Raw genomic sequence first — 12,742 nt, forward strand, 5'->3', positions numbered from 1 at the left:
AATGGATAAGGATGGTGATGTAATGTGTATGTGTGGCTATCAGCATGTTGCTTGAGCGAGTCAGCATTATGTGTTATTCATGACTCCCATTTGAAACATACTGAAGGTCAAAGCCATGTTGCTGGGTATCCTGCAAGCTGTTTTTCTGATATGTTACAGCAGAGAATGACAAGATAACAGTACACATTATTTTATGGGTATTAGCCTTTTTAGAAATAGTAAATGATCTAGCAATGACCTGATTATTATATGGATTATTATTATATGGTGATATTTACCTAATTTTCCTGTATATTTTACTATTTTTCTATCACAGATGTGTGAGTCTTGTGTTGGTTTGATGCTGGCTGTGTAAAGGAGCTAACTTACTGTGTCTTTGTACACACCGTGAACTTAAAAGTTTCAGCAGACACGGAGGAGGAGAGCTAATAATGACTGAATATTCATTTCAGGGTGAACTATTTCTTTAAGGAATGACTAACCCATTTAAAAGACTTTCATTATTGTGATTCTGAGTGATGAGTTTTTGAGTTTTTAATGCTTGATCTATGCTGCTGAAGATAAAAATCACAGTGATTTTGTATCATTGTTGGCACATGCAAATAAATGGTACAAACTGTTGGCTCCAATTGAAACAATATCAATACTGATCCTCAAAAATCTCTCCAACCTGCATGTATGACTGCTGGAGAAATGGCTCCTGACAGCAGTGTGACACACAGAAAAACAGGAAAATAGTCCCTACACACAGTGTCTCACTCACACACAAATGCACAGCTATTCCTCATGTCCTGATGAGTCTTCGAATTGGATCAAGTGCCCCCCTGTGACAAACTCTGCTCTGACACTGCAGCTCCTGTCCTCTGGCGAGCTTCTGGCACCCCAGGGTACCTTGAGGAGACCAACACATCACCTCGCCTGTGGATCATAGTGTGTGACATACACTAGGGACACCTCCTCTGACTGGAGAGACAGCAAAACAGAGAGAAATATGGATGGGGAAAACTATGCTGGACAGTGAGAGAGCAGGGCAGCCTGAAGGACAAAGCTCCAAGTGCACTCATGCTGATCATTGCAGTAGACAGCCTAAAGCATTCCCCTACAGAGTGTTCTGTCCACAAAAACAATATAATGTCATAATGTCAAAATAATTGTTTATTGCACTTCATCTGACCCCCTGAAACACCAAACCTCAGAGTTTTCAAAGCTGTCAATAAGCTTCTGACAGCTACAGTATTTAAAATCAGTCTCTGGGAGAAATCACAGCTATACATCAACACCTGCTTTAAAGCCAAGATAGCTGCTCTGTGCTGCCTTTTTCCCACTGTTACTACAAAAGTTTCTATTTATGTATGTACATCCATCTGCGTGGGCCTGTGTTTATTACATGAAAGGATCTACGGTACGGTATGCCCTCATTAATATTAAAATTAAGGGTAAAATTTCTTTATTGTCATTTCTCAGCACTCACATACATTGAAAGGAAATTTGTCCTTTGCATTTGACCCATCCTACACACTAGGAGCCGTGGGCAGAGCCAGGGGACCGACTGCAGTTCTTTTTGCCAGTGCCAGTGGTCAGGGGGAGAACATGCGAGCCACCGTGATGCAAGTAAGACTTAATATGTTCATGGTATTGTTGAGCCAGCAAAGAGAATGTGAACTGTGAATACTAAACAACCACATGAGGGTGTCCGTTGGCACTGTTGCCAAGGACGTTTTTCTGTGGCAGATAAAAGCCACAAAGGGCTCCTCATCAAACCCCAGTCCATCTGGAAGCAGCCGTGATTTATATGCATACTTTATTCAATCTATCCGAGACACTTCGAGTGAATGATAACATCACAGGGGATGAGGGCAAAGCAACAGTAGATATCTCTATCCTCCTTCTCTCCTTAGGTCTTATTCTTTTTCTCTAAGCATTTACAGTGTATGTTCACTGCAGTCTCAGGGTTGAAATGAAGTTTTGTAATAAGCCTTTATTGATGTTGTAATCAATGTAAGCTGCTCTGAATAACAACAGGTCCTTGAAATGTACAGGATGAACGGTGAGATACTCATCAACACATCAAAAGTGAGCGTGAGTAAGCAGGCACTCTGCCCAGGGAGAGCTGGAATCTATCAGCACGTCCATCCCAGTCACACAATCAGCCGAGTCAATAATGTCTTATAATTTAAACAATCAAACTGCACATAGACTCCAACAAAGGGTTCATATAAGGCAGGTTTGGCCACAGGTCCTTCCAGACCCTCAGCAGATTCAGGCTTTTTTTTCAAAGTTGCATTCGGGCCCAGGTAGTCATGTTGTAATGTGTCCTGACTTGCCACACATGCACAAATTCCTATTTGGCAACAGTGTGTAAATAACAACTGATGCTTAAACAGCATTTATAGGAGTCTTTTACAGAGTTTGTGAGAGATGGATTATTGAAGGTGGGTGTGGCACAGAAAGCAGTGGGGGTTGGCAGGTGTGGTGTTAAGAGACCTCTAACACACAACGCACTTAAGCACAGAGGATCCGTTCAGCTTTCTAAATGCTTACTAGAAAGGTGCAGATCAACCGCCTCATATTTCATGGTGTTATCTATAATTTATTAGTTACGCAACACGATCATCTCATGAGTCTCATTCATCTGCTCTGTGATGAGAACATGAATTGGATGTTGCTGTTTCACACAGCATAATAGTTAGTTCTCAAAACAATAATAATGTAGTTGGGAATTGGGAGTTGAAGTCATGTGTTAAAGGCGGGTTTTAGATCTTTATACGCAGAGAGAGAACTACAACCAGGGCAGGTTGAAAGATGTTTTAGCTGCATGTTCTCAGACAGTGAGACAGTCAAACAAAGAAGGGATTGGAAAGTTTAGAAGTTACTGTAAGCAGGAGCAACGGGGAACCACCAGGGCATAGACAGCCAGCAGTACTTTATAAATCTGTCCAGCTGGGAAGGGAGGCGTCTCCAGTTATCCACAGATAACAGGACTGAGGTGTTTTTCAGGGGACTTTAACAATGCATGAGGTCAATGTGTCTTAACCAGCCCAGTGAGCCAAAGCCAAAATCTCCCCTTAAGCTGCTGCAAGGTGCTGAAGAGACATTCATTACAATGGTTCAGTGACACAGAAAGCCTCTGACTGAAAACAATGTGGCTGCTGTTGTACTGAGGGAACATAAACTCTGCAGTTTTGTGAGGTTGATGGTATATCAGATCATTTTTGCGCTGAGTTGACTGCTTCAGTGTGAACTGGACTGAAGCCAGATTTTTCACCTTGGTAACTTCCTCTGTGCATTTACAAAAATATCTGCCCATCAGTGACAAAATAGGCATTTTGTTTTGCATCCCTCAAATATACATTTGGCACATTAGTGGTTTGGGCGACAGCAGTAAAATACACTACAATCTGAATTTAAGTGCAGTTTGTTGATGTACCCCTACAGTCCTTTATCTGTATAAACAAACAGAAAACCACTTCAGTAGTCATGAAGGAAAACAAGAATGAGATGGCAGGGTAAACCCACCGGAAGGCATCGTACCAGCAATTTGTTTATGGAACACGCACACTTTTGATAGTATCAGGGCTCATCAGTGTACTAGTCACATGTGTTGCTCTTTATTAAGGTTTACAATGAGTGATTCCTTCTACAATACTCCCCTGAGCTGCAGCTCTAATGTGTCTGTTTCCCTCTTTTGTATCAGCTAGCAAAACGCACAAAACATCGTAAAGAAGAACAAAAGCCCCATATTACTCATTCAGTACAGCGTGTGGATACTATCTATTACCAAGTTCAATAAAAGCTACTGCTGTGTGTCTCACCTCTGTATTAGCTGGTTGTGTTTCACTGTAGTAACACTGCTGAGCCAAAGATTTAGCTGAACTCCAATCAAACTTGGTTTTGCATAAAAATGTGCGATTGGACAACAAGCAAACAAATTTCAACCAGTACTAGCAATCTACATGGATTGCTAGACTTACTGTATGTAAAAAGCAATAGGAAATGTAGATGTAAAACAAAATCAGCACACAAGCATGTTAAATATCACTGTTAATGCAAAACCAAAAGTGAAACAGGGGATATCAATAGTAGAGAAATGAAAAAACTAAAAAAATTGAACAAAACTTGATTCGGACCACAAACTGAGTAATTACGAAATAACTTGAGAGCCACAACTACTGGCACCAGATCAAGTATAGGAAGCCGAAAGTAAGAGATTGGAAGTTACTGTAGTGCTCGACGTCACTACCAACCACAATGTGACAAACGTAATAACTAACAGATTAGCAAAAGTCCCTTATGATAAAACCTCCGAACAATCACATGGTGCATTTGTGGCAATGACTTGGACTTCCCCTCCAAGGACAATAGGAGCTGTGTCATAAGTTTCTATTTCAAAAAATGAAAAAAAAAAAAGTGAAAAACCAAGTAAATGTTTAAAAAACAATACACCATTTTCAAAATGACAGGGGCAATATAAAGTCAATAGAAACAGCTCCAAACAGGCTATCTCTCTACTCAGCCTTCAGCAGATGCTCACAAAAGAAGTGAGAACTTGAAGAAAATTATTTTCTCCGATGTCGAACACTGATATAGTTTGATGGTGCACTGATAGAAGGGACTGAAATATCTCAAGGGAAGAGAAGTTATCTCTTAACAACCTCAGCACTGTAGTACAAAGTCCTTGCTGACACCAGTAGACGTAGACCTGATGTGGGTGTAAGGGCTCTGTTCACACCATTCACCCTTTTCAATGAGATTCCCGGTTGATTTTCTCTGTTTCAAAATGAATGTGGAACAGCAGCCAGATGACTGAGAAGTATACATTTCGAAAAACGACTGTCCTGCTGCTTACTTAAAGAAGAGTTGCAATCACAACAAAGATTCAGATGCTTCTGAAGCAGCTGATTGGCTTCTCTGCCTTCATGGCAAAGGTCTAGACTCACAATACTCACAAAGACATAATACACACAAAACAACAATCCATGCAACCTACATGTAACCTTCATAACATATGCTGAACTACTGTTCAATGAGATTTCCTGACTTGAAATTAAAAAAAAAAAAAAGCCACTGTGGCAGAGACTGACCATTTTGTTCTTCTTGGAGTAAGTCTTCTTCAGCAGTCTCTCATTCATCCTCTCCTGTTCCCGCTGGGCGTGATGAAGGAAGCCGTTCTCCAGGGCATCCACAACGGGCTGGACGTTCTCCTCTTCCTCCTCTACCTCCTCTTCTTCCTTCTTCTGCCGCTTCGCCACCTTTTTCTCCTTCCACCGCTCATTCTTCTCCTGCGTCTTCACAACTCCCGTCTTCCTCTGCAGGGAGACAAAGAGAATACATTAGAAACTAGATGCAAACAGATGAGACAGTGTGTGTGAGAGAAGGATGTACATGGGTAGACACATCTAGATGATATGTCCAGTGGATAAATCTGACACTGCAGTTGTAGTCTGTGATGATCTTGTTATTAAAAGTCAATAATAAAAGAAACTAAATGATTGAAAATGACTAAGTCAGTGTTAGTGGGTACAATATAACCTGTTGCACACAGCCTTACTTTTGTCATTTAAAAAAAAACAACAACTAATTTTCCATATTTTCCATAGAAATGCATTCATACCCAGTGACAGATATTAATCATTACCACACTGACAGGAGAGATTTACTGCCCTTTCGCGTCTCAAGGATTTCCTTAAAAGCCTTGAAACAATAGTACACCAGGTGATGACATGTCTATGAAAAACGACACTTCATGTAGCCTTTGTACAGAACAAAGCAGATAGATATCTAGCATAGACAGAGTGGCAGGAGATGAATGTATAAAAAAGCTGAGGGTGTGTCACAGTTGGCAAACAGTCAAGCACGCAGCCTCTTTCACTGCTGGCTTATACAAAGCAAGCAAGCACTCGAGTAGAGAGCGGCGATGCTCACTCTCTCTCTGAAGTCATCTTTAATCCTGTCAACAGCAGAACAATGCCTTACTGGAGCCCATAATCACTTTATGGCTCAGATATAATGAGCTTATGATATGAAGTGCTGCTTTAACACACACACACAGGAGAAAATACAGTCGCTCTTCACTTACACTATGACCGAGCAATTTCCCCCCTTTAACGAATCATTCCTTTCACGCTTCGGTTACGGCCTGTATGGAACTGGTGTTTGTTTATTGGAATCAAACACTATTAGTAACTGCCTGGTATCTTAGTCTGAGGTTTTCCTTCATCCACTCCTCCATCTCACCCCTTGACCAGAATTGCACAGGGAGATGAAAATGGCACCATCCTGTAAACAGACTACTGTTGCTAGCGATGAGTTTTGTAACTTCAACTCAGTTGCTGTGATATACTAAACTGGGGTTCAGTGTAGTAAACAAGAAACAAATACTTCATTAAGTAATGCACTGACAGAGCACGTTAGCATACTCTGGTTCCCATCATTCACAGTGCTATGACACACCATGTGGTGTTATGCAGTGTTCATTTCATGTGGGAGTTACCATAATTACCAGTTGTACAAGTCTACTTCAAAGTTGTAATTCCAAGTAAAAAACTTCATTCAACTTGGCACTAAATAAAACAAAATTGTTTCAAAAAAGCAAACTGACACTGGTGTGTAATGTTAGCTGAAGTCTTCTGTTTTTTCACTGATGTTTAATTACCTCTCTGCTGTCCCGACTTCTCACTGAAAAGTCACTGCCCATGTTTTGCCATATGCTATAAACATTTTCAGACTGCACCTCAACACTCCACTCCAGCACGTCCAACTCACTCTGAATGTACTTACTGCAAGTTGCTTTGGACAAGAGTGTCTGCCAAATGAATGTAATGTAATGTAATGTAATGTAATGTGATGGGTTTGGCTATATGGACCAATTTTTAACTCTGAAAGGAACTCTACTATCCCATCGCTCATTAAACAGATGGCATTATTCATTCAGTATTGAAAGAACACTTGTGTTTTGTTAGCAAACCATTTGTTAGCTATTTATACAGTATTAGGCCCTCTACACATGATCAGCAGCAGAATCATTTTGCAACAGCATGAGTCATTTATTTTCGATGGAGAGATTAACACCGACGCTGAACCTTGCAACGCCAAACCACTCTAATTATGTATTTTAATTTGTCATGTGCTTGTAATTTCTGTTTTATTTTATCTGTTTTTTTTCAATAAACCTTACCTCCAGCTATGAGAAATATATTATTCATGGTTGCTGCCCAGTTAGCCTACACTGCAGTCCAGTGTACCTGCAGAGCAGACAGCCCACACTTAACTCCTCTACAACAGCCTACATGTCAAAATTCAGGTGTGTCAAGTGTCTTTGATCATCATCTGTGATGTAAAAACATCTGATTCAACAAAGCCAAAGAAACAAAGAGTGTGCATCCTGGGCATACATTAGTTCAGTAAATCAGAGTGCACCGAGGAGGCCTCTCCTGCTTGCCTCCTCCTGATAGCGCTGTCAGCTGAAGAGTTGGGAAGGGATGCCAGCATGCGGTTCAAGTTTAGTTTAGCCAACTTTGTTTAGCAGCATTGCAGCTAATAGAAATGAGTTGTGCAACACTGAATCGTTCTAGCCTGTGTCTCTCTGCCCTGTCTATTTCCATTCTCTATCTCCATTACAGTTTGTTTGTTTTGATTACGAGACAAGACTAGGTTTGTAAAAGTATATCGTGAACTTTCTACACCGTCACTCAGAGACTAACGTTAGCAGAGCAGAGCAGTGAACTCCAGCATTAACAAAGGAGGCCAGCTGACCAACACACAATGCAGCATTAAACAACTTAGATGCACCTGCCAGAGCAAATAAAACATGAGCTCACAGATTCATCTGGTTCCCAGGCTAGGAGGTTAGCAGATGGCTAGCGCATTAGCCTCATGACTGCTAATAACATCACCTCCGTGACAAAAGGTGTTCATGTTTGGCGTTGCAAAAAACTGACATATGGAAAAAAGGCAGGCAAACACAATGCCCATAAATATTGTATGTTTCCATGGAAAAAAGCAATTCAAGTCCAGGCAAAATTAAATTTAAATTTAATTGGAGAGGGCAAAGATCCTAAAAACATCTACAAAAAACAGCTTCATTATGATCCTCTAGTCCAGGAGTATTTGCATAAATTATTTTGTGCTTCGCTGTTTCTTTTCTTACTTGCTGGTACAATTCCCAGCTTCCCAGGAGAGGCTCTTTGGAAACACATGAAGTGTTACTAGTAATGAGATTTTCTTCTCTTATTATTATTAAATACCTTAATAATATTTAAGACTGTGTATGACTCATTGACTAGCAAAAGACTGATTTCTTCAATGTTAAAAGAAGACAATCACCTCATTGCTGTGCCAAAGTACACCTAGCACAGCAGACTTTAAGAGAATACTTTCAAACTAGACCTGCCATGCACAAGCCTAATTTTAAATCAGAGAAAATAGTGCAGAGTTTAACATCAAACCTCTAAAAGTTTCATTTGAGACAAATTATGTTTTAACTTGTGAATATACAATAATGAATGTATCAGACTATTCTTAGCTCAGAGAAACTGTATGACAAACCTTCAAGACCACTATTGTTTTCTGTGATATATTTTAACACCATGACAAAAGTTGGCTCAGTTAACCCAGCTCTAAGCGTGACACCACTTTAACAGAAGGATTTAATGTCATTGCAATGACATCACACAGCAGCTCAAGGCAGCACTTCTCACCCCACAAGGCATCGCATTAATTTCTCATGAAAGACTAGACAGTATTAGCAGGCCACTTGTCATGCAATTCATTACCTGGAGAGCCATCTTTAAAGAGCTGTTACCAGGAAAAGAGCTACAGACTGACGACAGAGGATGCTGAGAACACAACCAGGTGTTTCCCCCCTTTTTAGGCAGAGCTGAACCTCCAGTACAATAGAAACATGCCTCTGTGAACAAACCTGCTGTGAGTGCTGGGATCAATTAAGCATCAACTTGCAGAAATGTGGAGTCTTATTAGCATTCTGGCAGGTGTCCTGCTGGTTATCATCTGCTTTGCTCAGCCAAGGTAGAAAACACACAGAGTGATACACAAGGACTATAATAATTATTTGGGAGTTTGACACATTTAGCATTAACTGTATTTAATATCTGAAATGAGGATTGGCATCATCTCTGTGTGTCCGGTAGACAGAGTACAAGCTTATGCCTTTTGCATACAGCAGTCATAGGAGAGTCACACAATCTAAAGTTAAGATAAAAAAAGTGTTTTCTTGTGTGGCCTGTAGATTGATTTTTTTTTTATCTCTTAATCGTGATCTGTCATTTCCATGAATTTATGCTTTGACAACCACATATAATTTACTAACTAATGCTCACTGGGTTATGTTTTTGTTGAATCATTTGTACATTTCCAATCATAATCTGGATTTTAACAATCTTGGCAATCCTAAAAAAGGTTTTAAGCTCTATCCTTTCAACTAAATGACCATCAGACTTTGAGTTGCTACAAGTTCTCATTACTCCACTTGTAAGATTATGCCACTTGCCTCTGATTAGCTAAAATACTAGAAGCTGAAGCCTTGACATGCACACCGCACTCATCTATCAACTTAACACTCGCGCCAACCCTCTAATCACAATTTGAGTAAAGTCACCAGTAGGCTGTTGTTACCCTTTAAATCAGTGGTGTGCACAGACGCTGACAGAGTCAAATGGAAAATTCTCTAAAAGTGCAACTTATACTGACTCATTAGCTTAGCTGGCTAAAATATGATATAACTGCTGGGATTTCAAAAAGTTAATTCACTTTTTCATATCTTTGCCATTTCATTGGATTCTAAAACTTTGTCCAACACAGCAGAAATATGGTTAAAACATTTCTGGAAGGGCACATCTAGGTCATACAAAATCCAGTAAAGGAAGTACAACAGGACAACATCTATTTAAATCATGCAACCACCCCTTCGTGTCAGCACCCTCTCCCTGACACTCATGCTGTGTCCTTGTTTCACCCTACATGTAAACTGCCTAATACAGCACAAATGATAGGACATGTCACAAAATTGACACAGGGGCAAATGATTGAAATTCTGCTTCTCAGAACTCCAGGGTGGCACCACCAGAGATACAGTACACTGAGACTTTTAGATAAGCTCTTGAAATTATCAAGAGCAAACAAACAGTGACTTGACCTGAGCTAACAATATGTAGCGCTCCTCCTTGTGTGCCACACATTACTCATTCGAGCTCCATTCAACAACAGCATGAACACCCTATCCATTAACAGAGTGTTGTGCTGTTTCAACATGAAATATGAATGCGTATTTGAGCAGTGGCGCTGACGTAACGTTACCTCTAAAAAGCTCTGATATGGGTCAGCTTCAGCTTTGTCAAATACCTTTCACTCATTTCTTGAGTTTGAGTGAATCAAAGCGTTCACTGAATGACTGCACATCCTCAGATGTTTGTAAGTAAGCAATAGTTACACTATTGATAAGCTTGTGATTTCATTTCATGTGAAGCTGCCATGAGCAAAAATCTCCCTGCTGTCCTTCTATGACCCCATGTATAAACCTCAAGACAAGCCACTGTTATTTATAATATCGGAGCTTGAGCACCACAGACCAACTGGGCTTTGTTTGGAACATTTGCACTTGGTTTCAAGTCTGTTGTGCTCTATCAGTAATAAAGAGATTTGAATCGTCTATCTGTGTCATTTCCATTTAATTTTCCAAATAATTGCAGAGTAAATGCTTTGCCCCCAGTAAAGATGCCACATTTGCATTCAGTCTAAAAAGTAGGTCTTTGACATGAAGAAGGTATGACTTTCATTTATATATTCTGATGTTATCTCTAATCCCTCAGTGCCAGTGAAACCTGCATAGTCACAAAACATTTTTCCAGGTGCTAATTTTAGTTTTTTTGGTCCAATATAAAGAGGATTGATATTCATTTCTACAGCCTTTAATTAGACAAAGTGATCTGAGTGGTGAATCTCCTCATTGTACTTTGTTCAGCTCGGGGCGGAAATGTGACAGTGACCAAAAAGTGGAGAAGTGTGTTAGGATATGATGAGCCGGAGGGAACAGACGAAGGCGGAGAGGGAAAGAGAAGAGGATAAGGAGGATGGACAGAGAAACAGAAACAGAGATAGTGCAAGTGGGGGGGGGGGGTCTCAGCCTGGAACAGGAGAGACCGCTCGACTGGTTTGACCCGACCATGTTACCCTGGCAACAGTACGGGAGAGCTTTGTTGCTGTTCCAGGCTGCATGGGGACTGGAGCATGTGTGAGAGAGAAAGAGTATGAGTGCGCATGTGTGTGTGTGTGTGTGTGTGTGTGTGTGGGTATGAGTGCATAAAATCCAACACAGGTTTCCATGCCGGCAACAATAAAGTGCATGGCTTTACGTGGTTATGCTGGGGCCTTGAGGTTCACAGTAGAAGCACATTCAGCTCCCAAAGGAAGGTTTATGCATTCTGCACAGAGGAATGTCAGCAACCCTGAAATTGCTTGCAAAGGGTAAGGGGGTCTTCATGAGGCATGCATAAACCAGGAGGCAAAGGCAAAGTCTCACAAATGGAGCCTGAAGTGAAGAAAAATAGACAGAGTGTGTAAAGAGAGAGGGAGATAAAGTGAGATGGTGGTGTCTAATGCACATCATCACGCTTTCTCCACTGCAGTCTCCTCTTTCCAAGGCCAGTAATTATTTAGAAGACACAAAGAGCTCTGCGGGGTACACCTCCCTCGACATTAAGCAAAGCCACAAAGAGAATACTCAGCCCTCTTTAAACTTTGCCACTGTGGAACCATCAACACTAGAGATGGAGCAAAATGGCAGTTAATTACTTAAAATCTGCATTGTGAGTTTTATTAAAGGTGCCATCAAGCGCTATCAGAGCAAAGCCTGGGTATCTAAGAAAAATGTGACAGATCTGTTGTGCCATACAATTACAGAAAACAGTTAGATTTGGGATTATTGATAGAAGAGGTAAAAATCTGTACACTTTTTATATTGCATATTTTTGTGAGCAGTGAGGGTGAAACATAAACATGCACGGGAGGTCGTTCAAAGACATTCCCAAAGCTGTTTCTTTCATATTTGTATTACAATTCCTTTTTTTTTTTTCTCAAGAGTTGAATCAAACAATCAGCTTGCTCAGTGCACAGGTTTGCATGACCCACTGTTGAGATTTGGGAGGTTTATGCATCAGTTCCTCTGTGCACCTCTAACATCCTTCCCAGACCTTTAACATGGATCTTCTGTGACATATAATTCCACCTTTAGACAATGAAATGAAAATATAAACACAGACACTTGAAGTTCCTGTTTCAGTTCCTCTTTACATCCTGGAACTATTTGGTTAAAACCACCAAAATGAGTGCAGACAAATTAGAGGAATTAGATAGTATGCCAGGACAGTGTGACAAGGCTCCAAACAGAAGCCCTCAGCTTGTTCCATTAGTAAAGACCTAATGCAGGCGTCCACACACTGCAGGAGTGAGCAGCTGATGTTCTTTATTCTGTACTGATGCTTCAAATTCAATACAATGTGCATTAAAGACATTACATGGTGTACCTTAGAAGACATTTCAAAGGGGTCTTAAAATTGCTACAGTATGTCTTTGATTCACATTTTTTGTATTTATTTACATTATATGTATTATAATTTAATTTGCCATGAGATTAATCATTTTAGGAAGTTTTCATTACTATCCAAGCATTGGTGCAACTACTGCATATCTATCAAATTTTTACTGTATGGAGACCAAATTTAACATCAAG

The 12,742-nt window shown here is 40.3% G+C and overlaps 1 protein-coding gene across 10 annotated transcripts in view; it reads right to left on the reverse strand.

Moving 5' to 3' along the window:
- Positions 1-12,742, reverse strand: part of fbrsl1 (fibrosin-like 1) — a 291,901-nt gene that overhangs the window by 203,745 nt on the left and 75,414 nt on the right. For all 10 annotated transcript variants that reach the window (XM_067603427.1, XM_067603458.1, XM_067603433.1 and 7 more), the window contains exon 2: positions 5,082-5,306. In XM_067603427.1, the coding sequence (XP_067459528.1) occupies positions 5,082-5,306 (225 nt within the window). The remainder of the gene's footprint in view (positions 1-5,081; positions 5,307-12,742) is intronic.

This window comes from Thunnus thynnus, chromosome 2 (genome assembly GCF_963924715.1).
Source record: "Thunnus thynnus chromosome 2, fThuThy2.1, whole genome shotgun sequence".
In the NCBI taxonomy this organism is placed as follows: domain Eukaryota; kingdom Metazoa; phylum Chordata; class Actinopteri; order Scombriformes; family Scombridae; genus Thunnus; species Thunnus thynnus.